Source organism: Meleagris gallopavo, chromosome 17, assembly GCF_905368555.1.
Source record: "Meleagris gallopavo chromosome 17, MGAL_WU_HG_1.1, whole genome shotgun sequence".
Classification (NCBI taxonomy): domain Eukaryota; kingdom Metazoa; phylum Chordata; class Aves; order Galliformes; family Phasianidae; genus Meleagris; species Meleagris gallopavo.
The window spans coordinates 2673915-2699514 of NC_139420.1; the positions used below are offsets into that span (position 1 = coordinate 2673915).

The window sequence follows — 25600 nt, forward strand, 5'->3', positions numbered from 1 at the left end:
AGGAACGTTGGTTATACAAAGGTTGAGTTAAAAAGACAGGAGTTGGTAACTGTAAGTGAAGTACTCGATGTTATCGCCGTGGTTTAAAGCACATCCGCCCAGTTCTGCTTCCGTGATGTCACCAGGCAAGGTCTGAGTGCTGGCTGCCCAGGGAGCAGCGCTGCTGACGTCCTTCCAGCTGCTAAATATAATGTGGGAACAAAGGCACTGAGAATTGCTGGGGATTGTTTTCTCCTGGAATCAGCAGCAACGGAACGTCACAGCGAACGTGCAGAAAGCTGTGCTGTTTGCACTGTGGCTTTTAAATCATTGCGGCCTCATGGCTCAGAGCTGCTATTCTGTTTTGTTGTTCAGTCTTCCCAGCCAGCACTTTCTCCCTTTGCTCTGCTGCCTGTGAGGAGTGCTGTGGGCTCAGTTTTCCCAGTGAAGGTCACTGCATGCACTAAAAACAAAGACCCATCCGAGCAGTGTCAGCACACAGGTGCGTTAGCAGGATGGACGCTCAGTAATCTCCATGGATGCTCCATGGCCGCCTGCTCCTCCCCTTCACCACGATGCAGGCTGAGCCAAGCGCAAACCTTTCATGGCACACCCAGAGCCATGCTGATGGGTTACACAGATACTGAGAACAGGCTGCTAACAACTTCAAAACAATTTTATTTCTTAAATCGGTGTTGTACAATTTAAAGCCAAAAAAAAAAAAAAAAAAAAAAAAGGTCACACAAAACACAAATAAAAAACGTTGACAAAGTATCGGGCGTTACCTTATAAAGAACATCATACGCTCTCACAAACCTGAAGATACGTGTTATTAGGCTGAGGTTTCTTGAAATCTATTAAGACGCTACACACAAACGCTGCAACAGTAACAAAGCCATGACAATAGCAAGAGGACTATGCTAGCAACTTCAACAGTGTTGGGGTTTTTTCTTTTTTTTTTTTCTTTTCTTTTTTTTTTTTTTTTTTTTTTTTGCATTCCTTGTTGTCTACAAAGCAATAAATATTTTCCACCAAAAAAAAATTGGTTTCACGCTACATGCACTTAGATAAAAAATGAAAGTCACCAAAGTGATGGCAAAATAAATCACCTGTCTGATCTTTTTTTTTTTTTTTCCTTTTTTTTCCTAGTTTTTCTTTTTTTATATATATTTTTTTAAGTTCAAGCACAGTGGCTAAGTTTCAAGTATTGAGAGAAAACATATATACACGTTTGTGTTTGTGTGTGTACATATGCATACACACACATACACTACTTGTATGTATATACACAAACACATACATATATATATCTCGGTTGTAGGGCTGTAAACCACGATTTTTTGGAGCAATATATATTTGTGTACATTGAATGTGGACAATTTCGATACATTCAAGTAATTAAGTACAGCTGGAAGGTTAGTGCTGAGCTTGCCACGTACACGGACCATGAAACCTGCGGCACAACCACGGAACCCGGGCTGCGTTCCTTGGCAGAAGCAATCAGTGCAGCGCGGGGCTGCAGGGGGCGCAGGGCAGCGGCAGGGGTGTGCGTGGCAGGGCAGTCCTGGCTGGGAGCCCTCCTGCTGCCTGTGTGCCCACCTGCAGCACAGCCCTGCGCACAACCGGCCCCAGCCCTTTGGAAGCGATCTGTGTCTCTTCGGCAGTTCTGGCCACAGGCTGGGGGTCGTCTCCTGGTTGTTGTTTTCTTTGCCTTGCCTTTTTTTTTCTCCAGGCACAAGCAGAAGCGGCCGCAGAAGGAAGCGGTGGGCTGCGGATGCACAATGCAGCAGAGGCCCAATACTGACTGTGAGCTACGTTTAAGCCTCCCTGGTTGGGGGAATCAACAGTATTTTTTAATTTCCTTCTTGGCATTTCTACTCTGTGATCAAAAATATCCACATTGCCAAAGATGACGCCAGCTCAAGCCTATTGAGTTGCTCCTGAAACCACTGTAAAGTATCAACGCTGAACGTGCCGATATCGAGAGAAAGAAAAAAAAAAAAGCAGTGAGGACTTAACCACCATGTGCAAAGTATTATTAAATCCCCTGAAACAAAGCCTGAGGTTTCGAGTTGCTTTCAGAGATCCTTTTCTGCCCAGCGCTACCAAAATACTGCCATGACTGATAAATTAAGACACACACATGCGCACGCAGACAGACGGAAGGCAGCCGGCGATCCTCTCACACATCTGCTCACAGCATCTGAAGCCTCAACCAGAACTCGAGCCACTCGCACCTGCAGTCACATTTGGCTACAGAGTCTCCTGAAAAGAAATGCTGAACATTGAACCGAACGCTACCAGATTTCTTTATAAAAAAATGAAGCAGCAAATAAAACTTAAAAAAAAAAAAAAGAAAGAAAAAAAAGAATCCATTTCCAATTGTGTGTAGGATCTTACACCTGTTCTCGAGCTCTTAAAAAAGCACGGAGCTTCATACTGACTGTCCTTAAAAGAACACTTAAATAAAAACCCAAACAAACAGAAACATCTTGGTACTGCCAGACTGCGAGTCAGCGTTGCCTGGTATGGAGGAGGAACAGCACAGACTCCGCAGTGCCTCACACTCACAAATACAGTACAGATAAATACGTACAGTTACACACAAACCATATATATCAATATATATTCAACCTCAGGAATACATATTAATATATGCACACACGTAGTGCAATGAAACAACCAGGAAACAAGGAAAGGAATAAAAAGAACAGCATTCCTAACAGTCGTGATGTTCCTGGGTTGTTGTGTGATGCAAAGTCAACTTCTGAAAGTTCCCATAGTGTGTAAAGTGCTCCTTTGATTCACAAAGCTAGTGTTTTCAGTTCGGGGTGAGGGCTCTGGGAAGGGTCTCTAGCAACAGCTGAAAGCAGGACAGCGCGACTGCTCCCTTGTGGTAGATATGTACTGACGGGCTGAACTGACAGCCAGGAGTCTTTAATGCTGACCCCAGTGAGCTCGGGGAACAAGGGAGGAACGGATTTGTTTTGGCTTCTGAGAAAGACAGGAAAGTTACGTTTTCTGTCGCCTTCCTGCTTTCTGTGCAGTCTCTTTCCCTGCGCCGTTTGTCCACCCGCAGACAGAGGCAGCCCACGGAGATGTGAACATCCCCAGGGACAACTCGCTCCCAGCCTCGCTCAGTGCGTCTGCAGAAGGCAGCAGCGACTTCAGCCACGCTCCGGCAAAGCGCAGCTTCCTTCCTTTCAGCTCTGTACACACTCCAAGGCTTCAGCGTGTGTGAGACGGGATGAAGGAGACAGGCGGGGAGCCTGGGGCTGTCAGGAAGCTTGAAGGTGCCCGGCTGTCAGCTGGGGTAGGGGGAAGTACACAAACTGGCCTTAATTTCTGAACGACAGCCTCCAACATTAACTGAAGCCAGCAGTTTAGGCACATCCATTGCCTGCAATGGAGACAGCACTGGAATACCCTGTTCTTAAGCAAGTGGGCAGGCAGCAGTCTTATCCTTCGAAGTGCTGGGAAGAAGCAGACTGCTATCCTTCATCCCTGCTGCCAATGAGGGAAACCTTTCCGCACCAGCTTCGTCTTCGTCCAGGCCTTTGGACAGGGAAGCATTCGTGCTTCTACAGTCACACAGCCCCACAAAAGAATCTAGGACTGTGGAACAACTTCCCAAAATGCCAGAATACAGAACACTGAGCAGCTCATCCTCCAGGTGTCCTACTGTCAGAACTGTTTCCCACCACAGCAGCAGGCCACTGGAAACAAAGTGATCAGCTGGGATGAGGTGTGTGGAGAACATTAGTCAAATCAGGCGCAGAACCCCGACAGCAGAGCTGACAGCCTGCGCTCGATGCACAGTTTACCTAAGAGAAGAAGAAAACAAAAGCACAAGAAATCAGCTTCTCTTTTTCCTGGCAATATAAAGGTGACAAAACATGCAGGAGATTTGGAAAAGAAAACCAAAAAAACAACTGTATTTTAGCAAGGCTAAGCAGACCGTCTAGAACCATTACCATGTACTGATTTAGACTAGGTGAGGACAACCACAAACATCATGCTGAGAAGGGACAGAACAAAGAGATGAATAGAGAGCCAAGAAGGAAAGCTGTGAGCTGTGAGTTCTGACAGTGTTATCAAACTGTTCCAAAGGACCATCATCCACCGCCAACAATTCATACAAGGCATAGTACAGCCCAGCAGTCACTGCAGATTCTCATTGTCTGCGCCTGACACTCTGTCAAAAGCTACACGTTTGGTGGAATTCATACCTCTCTATGAGGAGGACTTGCTTTATTTCTATGTCCATATCACTTTTCTTTTCAGAAAAATATCATCAAGTACCTAAGATCTAAAATTAAATGCATACACATTACAGCCTACCAGAGAACAACTCAATCAGGAAGCTGGAACATTGGGTAAAATAGGGAATACCAGGATATCAACTGGGAGAAGAAATTCATTAGATGTATTAACTGTATCTCTGGACGAAAGATGTGATTTAGGTTTGCTAAGAAATGGTATGATAGAAACTACTTAGTATTCCCTATTCACTCAGCCCTCCAGTATCATACACCACCTGCCAATCTCCTTTTGCTCTCCTTCAGTGAGCCTCATGTGGACTGTTAAAGTTGGTGATAATTAACTGACTGATTGCCTGTGAGCCAGAAATCTCTCCTCTCATTACCCACCCAAGAGCTCTGTCCACAAGGACGACTGGAGCAGTCTGGCAGCACTTTGGATGCTGGCCCAAGAAATGCATTCACTAGCCAGCAGAGGGGGAGAGGCACGGCTTGCCAGCTGTGTCCTTTCCCTTCAGCTGTTCCAACACTGCAGTGCCACAGTGAGCTGGTTCAGCTGTGACAGAGCAGAGCTGAGGCCAAGTCAAGCTGCTCTAACAGACAATAGCTGTCTCCCTCCCCTCTGCCTTCCTCCCATAGAGAGAGATAACAAAGATGATTAAGCCCTGTCCAGAAAGGCAGGGAAAGTTCACTCTGAGCAAGTGAGGTCAGTCCTTTCCACTCTGCACACATTTGCTGTGGAGCCTTCCCTTAACAAAGGGAGGGTGCAGAAGAGGTGACAGAGCAGCAAAGGGATCCATCTGTCTCTGGAAAAGGAAGCCAAGAGATTGCAAACAGGTAAAAGCTTAGCTACCACAATCAATTGCTGAAGAGAAAAATACTCGTCTGCTGCCTTCTCAGCTTGGCCTGGGGAACACAGGTGAGCAGCTCCATTTATAAGAAGTGCTGGAAGGAGCCCTAGCTGTGCTGACTGACCATCTCTGCCTGACAGGCGCTGCAGTTTCATGTTCCCAAGTGCTCTGTGCAATCAGATGGATGGTTACAGATGGAAACCAAACCCAGCCCTTTGCTGCTGCCAAACCACTTCCTTCAGCATGTTCAGTCATGCATCCAAAGCTCCAACAAAACCCTGGCAATTGCTCTGCAGGACAGATCGCAAAATAGGGCTCAGGGGCTTGAGTTTCTAACAGTCTTCCAACTGTTAAAGCTGCACGAGGCCAGGCTGTTAAGAGCTAAAACAAATCAAGAGATGTGTGCTATGACCATCAAGATGCAGCCAAAGGAAAAAAGGGATTCTGGGTACTAAAATTTCCAATCCATGCAGCTAGAACAACATGACATGACCTGGTGGGGAAAAAAAGTCCTCGAGCACTCACATTTATTGATGTTTTCTATGTCCCCCTGTTCAGTGATGATGTTCAGGAGCCCCTCCATCAGCAGCAGAGCCTTGTGGTATCTCTGTGCGCAGTCCTCTCTGTGGTGGAACATCTCATCCAGGGCTGCAGACTGCACCTGCAGGCAAACCCCCATGCAAAAGGTCACTTCCATACTAGATCCAGCTTTCCCAGCATGGTTTCTTAGCCTCCCTCACCCAACCTCCAGAGGCAGCACTCAGCACCATGAATGAAACCACCTGCTAACACCACCAACAGGCAGGAACTGTCAATTTTTGGTGCTTGTTCTGTGCTAGCCCCGTTCCCTGTCTCTATACAGTTATTACCATTTGCACAGCATAGCTGAAGATGAGCTTCTCTGCAGTGATGCTGTTGATCTGATCCATGAGTTTCTGTTTGTCCAGGAAGAACCTCTGCAGTCTCATGTTGAGGCAGTGGCAGGATGAAACACTAGATTTATATAGCTCATTGAGCTTCTTCACAACTAGAATAAAAGAAAGAAATGCATTGGGCACCAGCTCCAGTTCTCCCTGTGACTCCCAGCCTCCATGCACAGGACTCCAAACAAGTAACTTCAAGGCAACCAAGTTATGTTGTATCCAAACTTCACATTGGCAGCAAAGTACCTGCTGCACCCATGAGGTCTTTTTCCTTTCCTTTGTCGCCCTGACCAATTGTAAGCCTGCACACTGCAACACCTACATGCCTAGTTCACCTGAGGCCAGGTCAATTTTTGTTTCCTTCAGTTGCCACAAGATACAGAACAGTTTGCACGGTGCAAGATGCCCCACGCGTCACCATAAGCAACAGACATGCCAGATACAAAGCTTCTGTTACCTGATGGGTGATGACATGCTGTGAAGAAGTATGTGACTCACATGTGCTAGCTGCTGGAGCTAAGTGTAGCTCAGCAGCACTAAGCAAAGGAATCTCTCCTGGGACAATGCTGTCCCAGAATGGAAAGACACCAATGCCTGCAAAAGGTCACCTCCTTTTCTGCACCACAGCAGCTAGGACAGGAAGATTATGTGACAGAGAACCAAGAGTCAAGTATGATTTAAAGGGATTGAATAACAACCCAAAACAGCACACGAAGCTAGCTGTACTGCTACACGATGTACCGACTACAAACTCCCACCACCTGATGAGCAAGTAACTGTGACACACATCTGAAACCTCCACACTGCACAGCTTGCTCCTAGGGGGAGGTAAAGGAATCTCAGCACCCTGTTGAGGGGCAGCCAAGAAAGACTTTGTAAAAAAACCAAACATTTAATGAAAAAAATAGAACACTTCCCACAACAACAACAAAATACAAGTAAGTAAAGCAACATCCTTATTTGTGGAATTCAATCAGAGCTCTGGGCTATGCACAAATTACCAGGAAGCTGATGGCTATGGGCAGGGACTCTGCCTGTCACTCACTGCCCAAGGATGCTCCAGGACAATATCTTGTTGCACTTCGGCTTTTTCCACGCATAGGTGAAAGAAGGCACTCAAGTACCTTGAGAGCTCTCTTGCCCTCGCAGTGCCCTTTAAATCTCAAGGGAACAGGATTTTGTGGGAAGAGAAATAAGAAAAGACAGCCTTATCCTGTTCCCATACACTAGATTCATAGCATAACTGTTCCTACAAGTTGCAATTTGCCCTGAAAAGGGAATAATTAATTTGTGTTATGTCAGCCCGAACATGTGGAGAAGTGTAGCTAAACCTGTCCAGATGCAAACATAAAGCTGTATGACTAACAAATAAGTGACTTCTGTATTGCCAGAGTTTTGCTTCCTGTGTTTTTGCTTCATTTGAAAAATCATCACAGCCAAGATGTGTCTCAATTTGCCAAGTAAGCACTTACTGGGACATGTACTATATAATTAAGTTGGACTGACGTCAAGTACAAATAAGCACCTGAGATAGAGATGTACAAGGAATCAGATAAGATGCATTTCCCTCTCACTAATTAGGACTGAAGATTCTCACGGGGAGATGAGCAGGAGTTGAAGAGCTGAAGCAAAGGCTGAGAGTGTAAGATTCCTCCCAGAAAATACCCTGAAAGGAAGGCCTGGCTATGTGAGGGCACAATGAGCAATAAGAAGCCTGAGTGCATGCTGCTGGGTGTTCATATCTCAACCTCCTCCCTGCCTTTGTGACACACTTTTCATTCTTTCATTCCAGGCAATTTCATTGCACCGTGTGCCCCGCAGCCTCTTACCTTGCTTGACAGTGGAGGAGAGGCACAGCTTGCCAGCCTTGATCTGCTCTATGGCTGTCTGCAGGCCTGAGGACAGAAGCTCTGCTACTTTCAGGTACAGCACGAGCTGCTCTGCGTAGCTGCAAAGAAAGCATATTGCAATGCAAACCGATCACGTGGGCGGCAGTACGTGTCCAAAGGATGCCTGGCACAAAGATACACGCGGTGGCAGGGAGGAGCAGCCCACACGGAGCTCCAGGCCCTCTGCCCACCCTTACCTCCACTCCCGGCTGAGCAGGCTGATCTGGTCGGCCACCACACTCTCCTGCAGCTGGTATTCGGATGCCACTGAACCGCTCATCTCGCTGGAGTTGCCTTTCAGGGCAGCAATCTCCATCACATAGTGGACAAAGGCCAGTGTGAAGCGGAGGCTGCGCAGGATGTCGGTGTGCTCTTGCTGTTGAGGGGAACACCAAGGGGGGTTACAAGGGAAAGGCTGCTCACATAGAGCTGTGCCAGCGACTCATCCCAAATGAAAGAGATAACATCTGGGCCTGGAACCTTCCTACACTTCTTCTCTGTGCAAGGAAAACAAACTCAGCACCGAGCCCACACTGCACCAGTTCCTCCTCTGCATTAAAGGCAGCAATAAGCCATAGATCCCAGGACAGTCCCTGCAGAAGCTGGAGGGACTTGCTTCAAAATGACATGCTGCCTTCCTAAGGAGCGTTCACAGCAATTTTGGACTGTTTGGAAAGTTAGGCAGAAAGGTGACAGCACCGCTGGCCCAGATCCAGACCCCGCCACAGCCATGCTGGTACAAAACTGAAATCGGGTGTGCATTTTATGAGAGAGTGACCATCCCTTACAACACAAAAACCTGCTAACAGTGTGGCCCATCCCACAACCCAGCCCTTGCTTAGCTGTGTCTCCTCCAGCTGCTCCTGGCCTCTGAGTCCTCTGAAGGACATCAAGGACAGCCTTTAGCTGCAGCTCCTCTCAGCTGGTGAGGGGAGAGATGCACCCTCAAAGCACTACATCCATTTCAAAGCTGTTTTCCTCTGCTGTTATAGACCAAAGGGTATTATCCCATTTCTCGGAAGCTGTAGTGCTTAAATCATAGCAAACATTTTTGGGAAACCTGTATTTGTGGAAAAACTGAACAGCTGTGTGTCCTATAAAATCACTGCCTGGATCGGATGCAACTCCACTGTGTGTACTCTGTGTAGTAAAACAGCTAACATGCTTGACCTTCAAATATTTAGGGGAACGGTTCTCTTACAGGGGCATGGTGAGGCTGTTTCCAACGTGACTATGAGGGAACGATAGCCAACCAAACACACAAACGTAAAAAAACAAGCTTTATGTTTTTCATTCACCAGCTCAGGCACTTGGCTGCCAAAGGAGCTTTGGCCATCTGAAACTTTAATCTCTTCTCTGCTATCTTGCTATCTGGACAGTCCAGTAAGGCAAGGAAGTGTTATCTCTGTCTTCCTCTATTTTCTTTAAAAGCAGAGGAGGAACTTGGAGATTAAGCAGCTGCCAAGTCATACAAGAATCTCCTGGCAGAGCAGGAATCTCCTAAGATCTTGCAAACCTCAGCCTCATATCTCTAACCAATGTACAGTCCTTCCCCTTTGCCTGTATAGTTAGTTTGTATTAACTACACTGGCATTTCTGGCCTCATTAGGCATCACAATAGTCTTGCCTTCCAAAGCCTTCTCTGTATTGTGCCTTTAAAGCACTGCAAAACAACAAAAACCTTCAATTTGCCTTGCCTGTACTTCAGGAAACATTTTCAAATGATGAAAGAAACCACCACCTATCTGAATGCAACAGCTCTTCTCAAGACAAACAGAGGTGCTTAAATAGCAAGACTTCATTTGCCATGAAAGCATCAGCAGAAAGCAGATCTGCCAGGTTTCCGTTCTGGCTGACTCTACAGAGCACAGAGGGGTCTCCAAAAATGCCAAAAAGGTTCAGTGTCAGAAAGGTTTTGTGAAGTGTGTGTGAATGGCTGCTGTGCCCAGCAGAAATTGTGACCAAACCCAAACGACTCATTACTGACACTAGAAGCTGAACTGAATGGGATTAAGATCAGGCTGATACTTCTTTAGAACCCTTCAGACCATGAAGAGCAGTGACAGCTGGCAGGGACCCATATTTCTTGTACCTCACAAAGACAGTATGCTCAGTTAAACTCAGTACTGCTGTTATGCATCAATGTTTAAGTTATAGCCTTGTAGCTCTGCAGCTAATTGAGCAAATTAATGCAATTCAATGCATAATTGACAAAAAATTTGAGCTAGAAATCTGAAGCAGAAGAGCAAACCCACACTCTACAAACAACGTATGCAGATGTCTGCAGGTATCCAAGTGGTTTTTGAAACACCAGCAAGATTCCAATGCAAAGAGCCTTTCCCAGTCCTAGGCAATCCAAGAAGGCATTACAAATAGAGCTGAATCCATGACTGATTCAGTCTTCCACCTCTCCTGCAAATGGGCACCCTGACCTACATTTCAACTATATCTCAGCTACAAAAGCATTTGCTCTGCTTCAGCCAGCCTTCAGCCTGCAGAGAAGGGGAGTCTGGCAGTCTTTCAGCTCAGCAATCTGGTTCAGCTGTTCTCGTGCAAAGCATGTCACGTTCCCCTTCCCCCCATCAGCAACATAAGTGTCACGTTTACTTTTTTCAGACTCTTTCAGCTGAGGCTGTATCACTAACTGACTCCATAAGTGCATGCAGCTTGCAGGCATTTGATATACCCATGCTACTCTCTCAGGTCAGCTATTACTAACACTGAGCCTTTTAAAAGGGAAAAGAACCAAAGTTCTCTTCAGAAACTCATGATGCAGAACACACCAGGTAACCGATATTTCCAACCTGCAATTTCAGCTTTTGAAATCATGAATTTAACTCCATTCCTGGGCTGTCTCAGGGACTAAAAAGCTCAACAGCAGGCTCAAAAACCACTGAGCTAAGTATGTCCTGAATTTCCCCAGCACTGTGTCGCCCAGCTCTCCTGAAGCTAGTTCACACCGTCTTTGGAAGTGACTGCCTTGGCTACAAATGTAGAGCCGGAGAACCTCTGGATACACTTTCCTTTTATTGTTCCCTGTCCTTTGCCCCTAACAAGTCCCTATAGGGATATACCTACCTCCATGAGTGTCTCTTCAGGCAGCTCTGGTGCCTCAAATGTAACAGCACCTTCCAGGTTCGCGGTGATTGGATCAGCAAAGGCATACCGGAGACTCGAAGGGCCCTCCAGAGCATCCCCACCAGTTCCCACTGCCAAGTGCCTGCCAGTGAATGAGCCTCCAGAACTGAGAGAGCTGGAAGACCCCACTGAAAAAAAGAAAAAGAAAGAAAGAAATTACTTAAGATATTAATATTAGGCGAGTTATTTCTCGCCCAGCACAGGGGATGCTTGTCAACGTAGGATCCAGGATCCTGGCTCTGTAGGAGCCAGCAACAGGTACTCTAGAGGAAGATACAAGACTTGTGATGCAAAATAACCACACCACATGCAAGATCCTCAGTGACTCAGGAAGACCAGTTTACAAGCTCAAGCAAATTTAATGCATCTTACTGACTGCCAGTGATTTACGGTGACAATCCCAGAAGCACCTTTTTTTCTTCCTCAAATCCCTTCTGAATCCTGCCACAATATCTTGGGCTGAATTTATCATACACCACCATAATCAGCTTCAGCCTTATCATGGATCAGCACAGTTCAAACCCTGGTCCCAAAGCTTTAATTCTGTCAATGAATGAGTACCTCTGATAAGTGAGGTTTTAAACATAGTTTTAAAACATTTGTCACTTGCATGCAAACCAGGAGAGCTTTCTGTTACATGCCCTCTACTTCTGGTTTCCTCTCTTTACAAGAAGGAAGTTGGACAAAGCAGGTGATTTCAGCTGAACCACGACCCTAACCTCAGGATTCAGGAGTCTTTAATTACTGGGTTCATCAGTCAATTCTACCACCACTGTCTTTTTCCTTTCTTAGCAACTGAATCCTCTCTGAGAGTATACTGCTCATAAAAGATGCACACTTCAAAAAGAAGTTTCTGTCTCAGGGTACCGATAACACATTCATCAGTTCCAGAGGGCTTCATATCCCCAACACACTGCTGCAGAGGGATATATTCTCTGTTTCTCGGGGGGATGCCAATATCAGCTATAACACTTTACTAATTCTCTCCTGATCCTCCAGAGGAAGATTTTTCTCTTCTATCCACAAACATAATCTGCTGCCCTACCCTGACTTTGAAAGGCTGAGCAACACAATGCACATCTCAACAACTGATCTGCAGTGATGTGCTGCCTCCTCTCCTCCCAGAGATCTCTCCCACTTGGCACACTTCAAAGCTAAGTGGGGATCATAAAAGACTGGTAAAGTATTTCCAGATCTTTCAGAGAAAGGAAAAGACCAACAACACCGCATTCTGGATACCCTGTAATTCTGTGGTACTGTTCACAGAAACTGCTGTGGTGACTCATGAAAAGGCTCTGTCTTGTATCTGTCAAGTGATCTTATTCATGGATTGTCAACACACTTGGGGTGTGGAGTTCTACTTGCAAAGCTCCCTTTTTCACCATCTACTTTTATGCATTAACTATAACACGAGGAGCTATTGCAAAGATCTAATAAACAAAGCTTGTCAAGCAGCTTTGACTGCCTTTACCCAAAGCTGTGGATGTGCTGTAGGCTCGCTATTCAGTAGTCTTCTCTACCAGGAATTCCATCTGAAATTTTAACTGCTCAGCAGATCCTTAAACATCCAACTATCACCCCACCAAAGTGGCACTTGGATCTACTTCCAAATTGCTACTATTCCCTCAAAAGCAATACAAGATGACTGAATTCTCTATTCACAGCATTTCAGTAGCAGCTAGAGGCGCTAGCCAGGATAGTGGCCCCATTGTGCTGCAGGACAGTCAGCCACTTTGTATGAGAGTCCCTGCCCTACAGAGCTTACACTCTAAATAAATGAGACAAAGGAAGGATTATAAAACCAACTTCCAGACAAGGATCTGAGTGGTTTTAGTTATGATGGAAATCCAAGCCATACCCAGAAACTGAGCCCATATGTCCCCCTAGTCTGAGTCAAGAGCTTATTCATAGTTGCATCCAAACCTTCCCTGCACTAATTAAGAACAACAGCTTCGACTGCATTCAGAGGAGGAATGGCCAGGACAAGAACTCAAACCAGCCAAAAATGCAGATAGAAGTATCCAAGTATTTTCTTGATTACAGATTCCAGCTCCCAGACACATGGCCCCAAAATGGACAATTACTGCAGCCTCAGCTGTTGGCTGATGAGGCCAGAGTGCTGGCACCTTAAAGGATCTGTCAATCAGGACTGCACTTCCCCATTTCCTACTTAAGTAATTCACAGCATAAGTAACACCACTTGTACTTTTGCATACAGTGCCCTTTCATGATAGTACTTGTGCACTGAAACTGCTTTGCATGAATGGTCACGCTTGCCTTTTATAACTTATCTGAAACCTATGAGGAAAACCATCAGAATACAGAGCAATCTTTATCTCTGTTGACCTACCAACAGCAATGGATCTATGAACAGCTGCAGCATTATTCCTGAAGCAAATAGAAACGAAGCAAAAGGAACAGTTTGCTTCCCTCTTCCAGTCTTGGAAACTCTTATAAGGCGTTAGTCCTCGTGCCAGCATGAAGAGTTATGAGCAGTAACTAGGATTGGCAAGAGCCAGTACAAGAACCTTAAAGGCATTTAAGCCACCGAGCTCTCTCTGAACAGCCTGCTTCCACCACCAGTATGCAGCAGTGAGGAATACAGCACGTCTCTCTGTCTCCAGATATTGGAACAGGCAGGTATCAGCCCTTTACCTGAAAACATCCTGGTCCTCGTGGTCTGTGGGGGAGTTGTTCCACTGGGAGGGGATCCAACAGTAAAAATCACTGGGGATGGGCTGGCAGAGCCCCCCGCCCGGGCACCAGAGTGCAGTGTCCCTCCGTAAGCACCTGAGGGAGCTGGGGAGACAGTTGAAAGGTGCAGACTGACATTACAGGAAAGTTACTCCGAGCACGGTGTGCCTCACCCAGCGGTGTTACGTCCCTGCAGACTCTCTCAGGAGATGGTGGCTACCAGCACAGGCCAGCGCTCCCTTTGGAAGCATCCCACAGCCAGGCAGGCTGGCACGGACAGCAGGACGTGAGCCTGGGCAGCGTTACGTGGTGCTGCAGCTGTTCTTCCCTCCTCACTTCCCAACCTGCACGCGCAGGAAGACCCACCCTTGCAGAGTCATTCGTAGTCAAACTGCCTGGCAGAAAGTCCCCACTTCCACATGATATCTCATTCAGAAGGGGCCAAGAGAGGAAGCCCTGCCTACAAAATCACACTGCTAGCCAGCAATTACACAGCACGCATAAAGCCACAAGCCTTCGAGCGCTCACAAAAGAAAGAAAGCATCACAACACTCCTCACACACAGCGGTCATTTCCTACAGCAAAAGCCATCAGAAAAGAAGCCTCTCTTTCATAGGAGGCATGCAGGCAAACACTTTCCCCCAGCACAAGCCCATCCTGTCGAATCTGCCGTTCTCCCCACTTACCTGCAACTTCCATTGGCTTCTCACTGTTCAGGCTGTCATTGCTGCCAGCTTCTGAGATCTGTGCCCCAAAGGCTGCCTTGAGAAGTAGGTCAGTAAGCCTGCCCGTGCTTAGAGATCTAAAAGGAGAACATACAAGATGATGCTGAAACTCACCAGTAAGGTTCATGGGTTTCAGTTAATTTGTGCCATTGCTGGTCCACAAACACTACACAGCAAATAGTCCAGAACTGAAATAACCACTAGCCCCATTCCTCTTTCAACAGAGTATCTGAAGCACCTCCTGTTACCTGCAGAAAGCTTATGATTACCATGACTTGCAGTATGCAAGTACAGAGTACAGCATTATTGTAGCATAGTTTCTCTTTGATGGAAGATATGGAAATTAACACAAGAAATATGCAAAGAGGCAGGTAAGAAAAACTTAACGCTAACACCTGAGCAACTCTGTATCCTGCAACATTCACAACAGTCAGCACCTGGCTTTCAAACAGATCTTTGAAGACCTGTACCCACTGTTTGATAGACAAGGAACACACACCTCTCACTTATGACAGGCACACGCTTCAAAAAGAATAAAGCATACATTTGCATAATTGCAGGGAGCCTGCTCTAATAACCAGATCCTTGATCCCCACTTGATGGAACTTTGGGCAGTAACAGTGTAAAGCTGCAAGCAATCTTTCATGTCATAAAATCTAGGCCATGGCCTGCCCCTTTAGAGGAAAGTCTTTAAAAAAAATCTGCACAACATCTGCTTGCAACCCAGTGGTGCTAAGAGATGTCTGCAGAATGCTTGCTGATACATGATGATTGAAATAGCTGACATTTGAGATTTGCCCCATCCATCCCATGTTAGGGAAGGAAAAACCACTGTGTACAAAGCAGACTACAGCTCACCTGCCCTTGATCTCCTCCACAGGCCTCAACCCCAAGCCAGTCTGCTGGCAGTGGAAGTGACCCATTTCCTTCAGATCTGGCAGGGTCTTGTTCCGTGTTGGAGTCATCATGACCCCCTGATGGGCCAAGAGAGTGAGAAGGTTCTGGGAACTTGGGGTTTTGGGAAACTCAAAAGGGGACACAGCCTAGGAGAAAGAGAGCACAAAGAGAATGTTTTAAAAAACAAATGTTCCCTCATCCTTCATTTATTTATCAAAATTAAATTGTACACATAAAAACATGTCTGAAATGAAGAGGTAGAAATCCCAGCCCACATAATTACTTGTTCCCTGTCTCAGAAATGCTAAAATGAAAGGACAACAAACTGCTGAAAATTCACTGCAGCTTAATAAAAGCACAGAGAAAATGCTGTCCCAGGGCCAGCTTCACATCAGATGGTAGGGCTGCCACCCACCCAACAGCCTGCTGTCTCTGCTGGGATTTCTACTGCACGCACATTTGTGTCAAAAGCCATGACATGCAGATCAACCCTGACACTGCAGTTCACTAATGTGCTTCTGTCCTAATCTGGTCAGCTCCTTTTCTTTGCCTGATTAGAACCCTGGACTCTACTCAGACTGCAAACACTGCTGCCAAGTGAGAAGAACTAGGACACCACCACATTTCACACAAATTATTAAGCAGCCCTTGAGGAACAGTGAATAAGTGGTGATAAATCCAGGTCAGAGATCATACAGTGGTTCACCCTGAAAAAACACAACAGCTCAAGCTATGAAAAACCCAAAAGCAGATTCCTTGATTTACCTTTGTAGGGGAGCCCATGATAGTTGGCAATGGGCTTCTCTGCATGAACTCAGACAGCTTTGGTGAGGATCTGAGCTGTCGGCAGTGCTGCAGGCCATGAATCTGCAGAGGTTGGCTGACTGGGGTATGGCCAAAGTGAGCAACTAGAGGATCAGAGTGCTGCTTGGTTATCTTCTGCCTGCAGGAATGCAAATCTGACAAGTTGGGAGCACTGTGGAGCCGAGAGCCCATCCCTCGAGGAGAATGCTCGGGTGCTGAGACACCTGGAGGTCCAAACACAGTAACAAACCACATCATTTTCTGGTTCTAAAATGAAAACGTCAGATTGATCACAAGATTCACTCATAAGACACCCAAGAAGGTAAGCTTGTACCAGGCATCTACAGATCAAACCCTTTAATTAATGGATAAAGATGGCACTCTGATCAGTGCCATAAAACTTCTACGCCTGACTGGGTTTTGACTCCACAGGAGGAACAGAAGGAACAACAGGGACACAGAACTGTAGTTTCTTCCCTTTACTGCAGCCCTTACAGAGGAGATTAAACATCTAACAGGCAACAAGGCAGAAGAAGAGTTTGGGGCTTTGAGATAGTTCTTCTCCACTCAAATCAATGAACTGCAATGTCCCAAATTAGAGTTTGTGTGCCACAAGATCTGTCAGCACTAGAAGATGGATGTCAGAATGTGAATGGATCAATTCTGACTCCTACCAGCACACACAAATCCTGGTGGCCAAGCATCAAGAGAAGATGCTGAAGGAACATACCCCACCCTGAAAGCTCTCAGATTATGGCTCTGGCCTTATCCACAGGAGTAATGAAGGAAAGCAAGTACCAACATACCAACTGCAGGAATCCGACTTCTCACTTCTGCTCCAAGAGAAGAGGGGATAACAGTCTGGCTGGGCTGCTCCGGGATTGTTCCAACTTTAAGTTAACACAATCAAAAAGTTCATTTGGTATTAAGTTTCCACAGTAAACAACACTACTCACCACCTATTTTAAAAAGGGAGGTGCATATCTCTCCCATAATCTCAGCTATGGTTGTATAGTAAAATAAGGAGAAAAGTTCTAGCTAGTACTCGTTTAGCCAAGTTGAGTCTGACTTTGCAGAGACATTAACTCAGAGGGCTAGAGTATGAATATTCAGACAGTTACTTTTCATTAGGAGCACTCAAGTTTCAAGCCCTTCTAGGGCCAGTTGGAATTCTGCTCTGACAGCAGTTGGATCACGTTTTTCTCACTCCAGCCCAAACTGGTGAAAAGATACTTTGTCCTTAGAAAAGCCCTCTGCAGAGGACAGCAACATGTTTCACACAGACACTACAACACTGCTTACCTCTCCTGAGGCTAATAGGTGTTTTCTGCTCCATTTTACCAAGGCCAAAACACCGGTTACCCTACTGAGAAGAGTCATGGGAGAACACAACCATCTGAACTCCCTTTTACCTGACAGCTATACCTGGACAAAACCTCCTCTTTACAGGAAAGAAACATGATTTTATTAGAGCAGGAACGTGACAGTTGACATCTTACCTTGTGGTGATGGCATAAATGGCTTGGCACCGCCAAAGGAAAGCTTTCTGGAGCTAGGCACAGATCCATGGTCTCCAGGATAAGGAGGGGAAGCACCAGTTTTAGGAAAACCAAGAGGGCTTGTACTGCTAGATCTCCGGACCGTACCAGACCTTGCAGGAAACAAAAGACACATTACTCCAGTTGCTAATAAAGAGGAGTAAGGAAAACACCATAACCACCCACTCAAACACACAGTGCTATTTCCACAGACTTGGAGCTTCATGGTTGCTTATTCTGGATCAAAATTGCACTGTGCCAGGACTGCACAGATACAGATCACACCCAGAGGAGTTTCTCTTTGGGCTGGAATGGTCAGTACTGCCTGGGTGCCAAACACCTTATGAAACCTCTCCTTGGAGAATTCAAATCAAGTTGTTTGTGCCACACATGCAGGAACCACAAGTATACCTAGCCTAAAAAGAAACAAAGAGGAAAGTAGAACAGGGAGAAGGTGAATAGAGCCACACCATCCCTTTGGAGAAAAATGGAATTTGAGTAAACTATTCCTCAACTTTTGAACAGTGCCATCACACCTCAAGAGCACAGCCTAAATCCTATCTACTGAAATGCTGATCTACCTCTGCATGGTCCTTTCACCAAGATTCCCATTACATGCTTCTACACGAGAAAAGTTTTTCATCAAATACTTCATTCTACTCTTGATTTAGAAACAGTTTTTCCATTGCTGAAAGGACTCCAGTCACAGCCAGTAGGTGGTGTTCTGGAGAGGAATCAATGAATACACTGAAAAAAACACCTCTGCTCAAGCCACTGAAGGATGCTATCACCAAGGTACCCTCTTTCCCATCCCAGCAAAGCAGTATTAAGCTGCCCACATGCCTCTGAACAGCAGGAACAAAGCCATACAGGTTTCAGCAGTTACAAGCAGGGCTAAATGCAGTAGAGGCAAAGTTGCTCTGATGAACTGTCAATAAATCAATTCAACAGCACTACTAGGTATATGTGTTACTTGATGTCATGTTTCAGGGAAAAAAACAACAACAGTAATAGAGATAAGAGTGATTTCTTTTCCCATCTTCCTCCCCAGCCTCACTCCAATCTGTTACTGTTTTTCAATCAAACACATCCACACTATATTCACATGCTAGAAAAAAAGAAAAAAAGAAGGAAAAAAAAAAAAGGGAAATCCTTTAAAATTTTAATCTAAAAATCACTTTGCTCAGGTTTCTCCAGATTTAGAGGCATAACACTCATTGAGCACCCTGTCCTGAAGCAAAATTGAATGCAGTGGCAGAAAGAAGGTATTGATTGTTCTGCCAATTTTTTCAACTTTTCAAAATATCAACCACCCAGGAGGCTAAATATTATCTGTTGTGAATGTGCAGGAAAAAAAACAGGAGCTGATTGAAGCTGCTGAAAGATGTGGAATGTTAATACTGCCCTGTAAGTAGATGAACGGGACAGGTGATGTGGTCAGAAGTAAACACACATAATTATCACCTCAATACGCAAGATACCTGACCACAAACAAGCTGTACCACACAGGCATCACCAACCAGTCAGATGACAGTGGTCGATATTTCAGAATCTGAGTGTATGCCAAAGTTTTTAGTCAAACGACTTCCAAACATGACAAGTCATTTGGCTGGAATAACCTGTTTGATACAGCTGATGGAAAAGTGGAATGACATACAAAATGCTTGATGAAATCTTCTTCTTCTTGAAGCATGCCTAATGAATTTGCTGATTAGAGGAAGTGATGATGAGAGATAAATATGGCTTCCTGGGGCAGAAGAAAAACATGACGCCAGAGATTCTGAGGTGATGCTAAAAGCAGAGCATGAATCATCTGATTGGTTCCATTCCTCGAGTTCCTCTGCAGGGACAATGCTAATCACACCATTACACAGTGCTGACTAAAAGGAGCAAAACAGGATTTTGACCCCAGACAGGTAGTTGCAGGCTGTGAGCCTGATCTCAGCAGCCTGTCATAAGCTTTGCAATATGAAATACAGGCCATGTAGGGAACTGGAAGGAGCTTACACCAAACCATCTCACATTCAAATAACTGTGTAGAACAGTATTAAAGTAACACTGGCAGAAAACAAACATCTTTGTCAATCGATACTTCAGATCAATGCTGTGTCTTCATTTCTGGCACACTTCAAGTAAGCCTTACCTTTAATTAAGCCCAAATTCAGGCTGACATAGGCATTACCCTATTTCTGACAGCTAAACTTGAACTAATTCAGATACTGTGAATATTCTCTGCCCTCGCTGTACAAATTCTTCAAGATCCTGTGCAATTCTCCTTCCAACCAGTCCATGGCCTGGGCTGCCACTGTTAACCCAGATCTCAAAACCATAGGAACCATCAATTACCATGTCAAGAGGCAAAAGCCTGGCATTTCTTGAAGGTACAAGACATTACTCCTGAGCTCGGCTGAAGGCTGACATCCAGCTCTTCCTGAGGGCCCTCATAAAGCATGCTCTGCCCCACAGGCAGAGATTGCCCACGACTTAATCAGACTGCACAACCACGTTACCACGCAACTCGTGTAAGAGGTGTCATCGATGGTGTGATTAGCTACAGGAACCAACTAAGCTCAAGTCAGGTAAGTTCTGTATCCCTACCCATTTTAGTTGTTTACTTCAGCTTTTGCCTTTTATAGAGAAATGTGCCACACGAATGATTGCCCCTGTTTGGACATCATAACTGAAGGAAAAGCAGTCAGACCCCAAAGGGCTTTCAGTCTGCACAGAAAACTTAAGGGAGCCGTCTTGCATATACATATATAGACAAAATTTACAGTACTTGGCAACAAATAAATTTCAACATTGTGACAGATGTTGAAAACTTCTAGAGATACAGAGAACAAACCATAAAAGAAGCCCGAGATGTAACAGAGTGTAATACGCTGATGTCAGCCCTCACCCCCCAGCACTTACCGAGGAGAGGCGTACTGGTGGGGAGACTGCAGGTTCTGCTCGATCCGACGGTAGTTATGAATTTGTGTTGGAACCGGGATGGGCACAGAGTGTCCGTATTTGCTGCTGGAAAACTGACCTGGCCGGCTGTTGAAAGGAGACAAAGTCTCTTGTAAGGGGTGGACCTTCAGGCAGGTAATTGGAGGTATTATCTTTATAAGGCAACCACACACAGGGAGTGTCCATTTTGCTCCTCTCAGGTTGTGGGTTTATCCTGGGAGGCAGTTCAAAGCTGTATGAATGGGAAGTGGCACCGCACACCTCCTGGAATCAGGCACCTTTCTTCCAACATGATTCCCACCCACAGTTAAAACATACACCCAAGCACACCTCTCCCTTCAGGAAAATGGGAACCCTGTTATTTCAGGCCACAATTGGCCCAGTTTCCTACAGCCTCAGATCCACAGCCAAAGAGCACATAATTGAACAAAGGCCGAATGCTCGTGGCTCACACAGGACACCACCAAAGACTTTGGTGCCAAGAGGCACCATTGCAGTGGTGTATTTCTATGAAAGTTGATGTATCATGAAGAAAACAAATTTCTAGAGCGTATCAGTGTATTTGCAAGTTAACTGCAGGGTGAAAAAAGCAACTCAAGAGAGAATAAATCCCGGGGACAGGAACCACTTTCTCTATGCCCATCAAGGTCAGCATGAACATCACCTCCACAAAAAGGGATAGACCCATTCTGCAAACTTCAGACTTCCTTCCATTTCCATCCAAGCAGGTTAACAAGCTCATGTCTGTATCTGTTCCCCCAGGTGACAGTTTTTCTGTTATTCTTAACCTGTATACAACTCCATAAAAAACACACAACACAAAACCCATGCAAACATCACATTTAACTAAGTAGCTGCCTAAAGTCTTTTTCCAAAGGCTCCAATATCCTAGGATTAATTGCCATGGCAACGTTACTTACAACTGCCACCATCAATTGCAGGGTGGCTGCACAATTACATAAAGATCTTATTGGTAATGAAGGCTTCTACAGTATTCCATGTTGTCAATGTACAACACACTTGTGTGTGCCCCTCAAAAGTAGGAGGCATCACTTCAGGTCTAACTCTCAGAAAGGAGGTGTTTTACATGAGATGAAGATGAAAACAGATATGTAATCCAGCAAGAACATACATATGTGCATTTGGGAAAAGAGAGAATTTGTGCCTTGATAGAATGGTTTAAACTGCCAAACAACAGAATTTCTTTTTTGGAGAATGTCAGCAGTACTTTGTGGTTTATGGGCATAGTGTTCAACAAAGCTGTTTCGCCTGCTATCTGCCTCTAAAAGAGGGCATGGAAGCCTTACTTCTTCTTGGTGCAAAAGTAAAATAAAGACATTAAAGGTTTCCAGTTCCTAGTGGCAAAGTGAGCTTTTGTTGTCACTGTTTTCCATCAGCATAAGACATGGAGTCAGACAGACACAAGTAAACAGCTTTAACCAATAGATCTGAGGGCTGATGTCAGACTTTGTATACATCCTGACTTTTGACACAAATTTCAAACACTGTCTCTTCAATCTGGCCAAAATCCTTTAAGGAAAAAGAAGATTTGGGGTGAAAGGATTCTCCCTATCCCCAAAGGTCATACAAGTTCCTATAGGAGCCAGATGTCCTACACAAGGTGCAAGCTGCAAAAGAAAGCACCCAAATTAGCTGACAGACTAAATCTGGTAATTGGCCTCAAGCCTTAAAGACTACAATTGACCATAAATTTGCAAAGACAAAGAGATAAACCTGAAAAAGGGAGTTTAACTACTTGGCAGCAATTAAAAGCTCTTTGAAATGGCATTAATCCATTGGTGTGGAATACATAAAGGAAGTACCTTTGGTTAGACTTATTAAAGATCTTCAACATGGAAGTGCTTTTAAAAAAGAAAAAGATCAAACAGTCAGCATATTTTAATTACACCTAATCCTAATGTGGAGAGCTGCTCAACAGTATATCGTGATATTCTGAGGAAAGCCCTTGCCTGCCACAGACTCTGCTTTCTGTCCTACTTGGACTACATCCAAGCACAGCTTGCTAGCCTAGAGCCACACATGAAAAGGGAGAACTGCTGCCTGCACGAAAGGCAGAGGGAGAGAAAACCAGGAGTTTTCTGCACCAGTGAAGCCAAGTGCTGAACCAATGGGCCACATGAAATTCATGGTGAAGAGCACCGAAAATCATGCTATTAACACAGGCGTAGCTGGCCGGCAGCAGTTCAAAGACCATGCTTTGCACTGCAGATTCAGGGTGGCTGCTGCAGAAATTAATTATTTAAGTTTTATTTCCCATCCTGGGCATGTTAGGAAGCAGTGCCTCAGTCTTTCTTTAAAGCAGACAAAAAAAATGGGAAGGAGCTCTAGAGCAGAAAAGACAGCAAGAGCAGAAATACAGCCATTGGCAGTGACTTTCTACCTTGTGATCCCCCAGAATACGAGGCCAGTTTGGTGAAGGGAAGGCAGTAACTGAAGTGAACATCCATGAATTTCCACTCACTGCCTTCCAGAAACAAGGCCAAATCCTTTAATAAGGACTGATCCCCAGAATGCAAAGGAATCAGTTTATTCTGTTTAAGCTGTTAAAAAGCTTAGCAGGTAATGGCATAAGAAGTCTCATGCAATTACACTCCACACTGTCGTATATGTCTGCCAATTAATCTGATCACGTCAGCAAGGCTTTGAGCTATATTCTTCTCCTTTATATTTGCATACTTTCAGGCTATGTTTTGTCATTTTCTGGGCTCTGTTTATGTGACAAGCATGTTCAGCACAGACTGGGACTACATTTTCTTTTGAAGTAAGATTTTAGGGGCTTCCTCCTCCCTGAGTGTGAATTCCCTTCCAACTCTCCTCCTTCAAAAGCCAGCATATAGACAGAATAGAAGAAGTAAGATGCTCTGCTTCCTCAGTAGACAAGAATGAGGTCGGAAGCAAGCCTGCCAGCTCCCTGTAAACCAAGTACATACCCTAAAGCTTCAAGTTCTAGAGTTTATGCAATCACGTTCCACAGACAAGGGAAGTTTCTCCTAGTTGTTCTTGTTACTCTTTAATTAAAGGACAGATGTGGAACTTGCTCAGCACACCAACATCTCTTCCTATCCTGGAAGTCAATGGCAGTTTAAATAATAAAAGTTTATTAGTCACCACAGAACAGTCCTTCTTACCTGGAGGGGCTAGGAGAACCGCTGTAAGGGGGAGAAGGAGATGGCGTTCTTCCCTGACTTTCCAAGCCAGCTGAAGTCACCAGAGAACTCCTGAAAAAATGATGGAATCAAGCTGTTAGAAATCTGTGAAACAACCCTGCTTCCCCCTGCAGAACACAGAACAGAGCTGTGTCTGCCCAGCACCCTTCCCTGAGTCTAATAATAGGAGCCCTGGATCTGTCATGCTGCCCCACATACACTCCAGTATTCAGGTGCCATACACTGATCACCTGGCAGTGGCATAGGACTGAAAGGCCCTTTAGATTGCATTTCTCTTACACCACTTTAACCAGGATAAAGGACCTTACAGCAAATGAACTGCAGTTTAGTCCTAATGGATGAGGAAGCTAAGCATAAATGAGTATCCACTTCAGAAGCTGTGTACACACTAGCATACACACGTTCAATTTCAGCTGCCTTGGTGCTCTTACCCACTGTACATCAGGCTGTCTTGGATTGGCTTCCCTCCTGCAGCCTCGGCAGTCATTTCACCTGAGGAACAACAAAGCGAAGAAACATTAGTGATCATATTCCCAAAAGAGCAACTGAATTTCCTGCTCCTCGAAGATCTGCTAAGTTGCACAAGATTTGCTAAATTCACGCAGGCTGAAACTTAAGTTTGTGGATGCTGCTGAGCCTCACACCATGAAGTCCTGGGTGAAATCACAGCATTTATCACCAAGTCCCAACTCAGCAAATTATCATACGCATGGCCAAGATTGAACAACATCCTTCTGCTGGTTAAGTACTTAAACATAAGCATACTTAGGTCTGCAGCTCCACTGGAGCTCTGGCCCTTGTTTATGTTTCATGCAATTCCTATCAAAGTATAAACACACAGAGGTACTAATAACAAATTCAAGATATTTGAAGAAAAATCCGACACCTTTTTTTTTTTCCTAAATTTTTCAAGTATAATGTCCAGTTTGGTCATTGAATTCTTGCCTTTCTCTCTGCTGCTGAGTGAAACTGAACATAGGATAATAGAGGAACATCTTCTGAGAGTGGAAAACACTTCTCTGTGAGCCTACTTATCTCTTTTTCCAATTGGATTTCCAGGTTCAATCTCTTACTGCATTCCCCAAATAACCTTTTCTCTCATATCCTATCTTTGAAGATAATTACTAAGTATCCTGTGAAATTAACCAGCCAGCCAGATGTCTCTTGCAGCTTAAGAACTAGAACGTTCCCGCTATTCAGTGGAAACAGCTTTAATCAATGTTTCAACTGTCCATTAACTACCTTTAGGACCCACATCCCCCTTTCCTCAGAATGTCTGCAATTTCCAGACGCCGACTTACTTGAGAACTGTGCAGGGACCATAACGAAGTCATCAGTGTCACAGGATGAATTCTTACTGCTGCTTCCAGCAGAGTCCTTCGATCCATGCAGGAAGCCGGGGGAATCCTGGGTAGGAGATGCCAACGCCTTCTCTTGCAGCTGCTGCTGCATCTCTCCAAGAGACTGCTAATTCAAGAAGAAAACAAACACTGGCTTCAGCACAGCTACCTCATCATTCTGCTGGATCCTTTAAATCGAGCTGCACAAGGCTACAGACAGCATTTCTCTCATAAACCAGGGCTGGTAGCTTGCCAGAGGCAGATGTTCAGTTTACCAAAAAGGAACAGCTTTTTATGTCAGTGTCAGAACTGTGCATCTTTTGTTATACAAAACATACTGCCAGCACCTCAGATAAGAAAATTTCACTTCAGGTACCATACCCCTTTGCTACTGCTAAGGCTTTCCAGATCAACAGTGCATTT

General features: G+C 45.1%; 1 protein-coding gene across 3 annotated transcripts in view; it reads right to left on the bottom strand.

Annotated features, from left to right (window-relative positions):
- Positions 1–2354: 2354 nt before the first annotated feature.
- ULK1 (unc-51 like autophagy activating kinase 1) overlaps positions 2355–25600 on the bottom strand; it is a 72313-nt gene continuing 49067 nt past the window's right edge. Inside the window, exons 13-28 of one of the 3 annotated variants that reach the window (XM_085238373.1) lie at positions 25139–25301; positions 24269–24329; positions 23799–23888; positions 20611–20736; positions 17659–17810; positions 16966–17049; positions 16121–16383; positions 15317–15501; positions 14420–14535; positions 13695–13838; positions 10980–11167; positions 8099–8277; positions 7842–7960; positions 5959–6116; positions 5615–5750; positions 2355–3803 (exon numbers count right to left, since the gene is read on the bottom strand). In XM_085238373.1, the coding sequence (XP_085094499.1) occupies positions 3748–3803; positions 5615–5750; positions 5959–6116; positions 7842–7960; positions 8099–8277; positions 10980–11167; positions 13695–13838; positions 14420–14535; positions 15317–15501; positions 16121–16383; positions 16966–17049; positions 17659–17810; positions 20611–20736; positions 23799–23888; positions 24269–24329; positions 25139–25301 (2220 nt within the window). In that variant the 3' untranslated portion in view covers positions 2355–3747. Of the gene's footprint in view, positions 3804–5614; positions 5751–5958; positions 6117–7841; positions 7961–8098; positions 8278–10979; positions 11168–13694; positions 13839–14419; positions 14536–15316; positions 15502–16120; positions 16384–16965; positions 17050–17658; positions 17811–20610; positions 20737–23798; positions 23889–24268; positions 24330–25138; positions 25305–25600 lie in introns of all 3 variants that reach the window. The other 2 variants (XM_019620989.3, XM_010720027.4) reach the window with 2 other exon arrangements.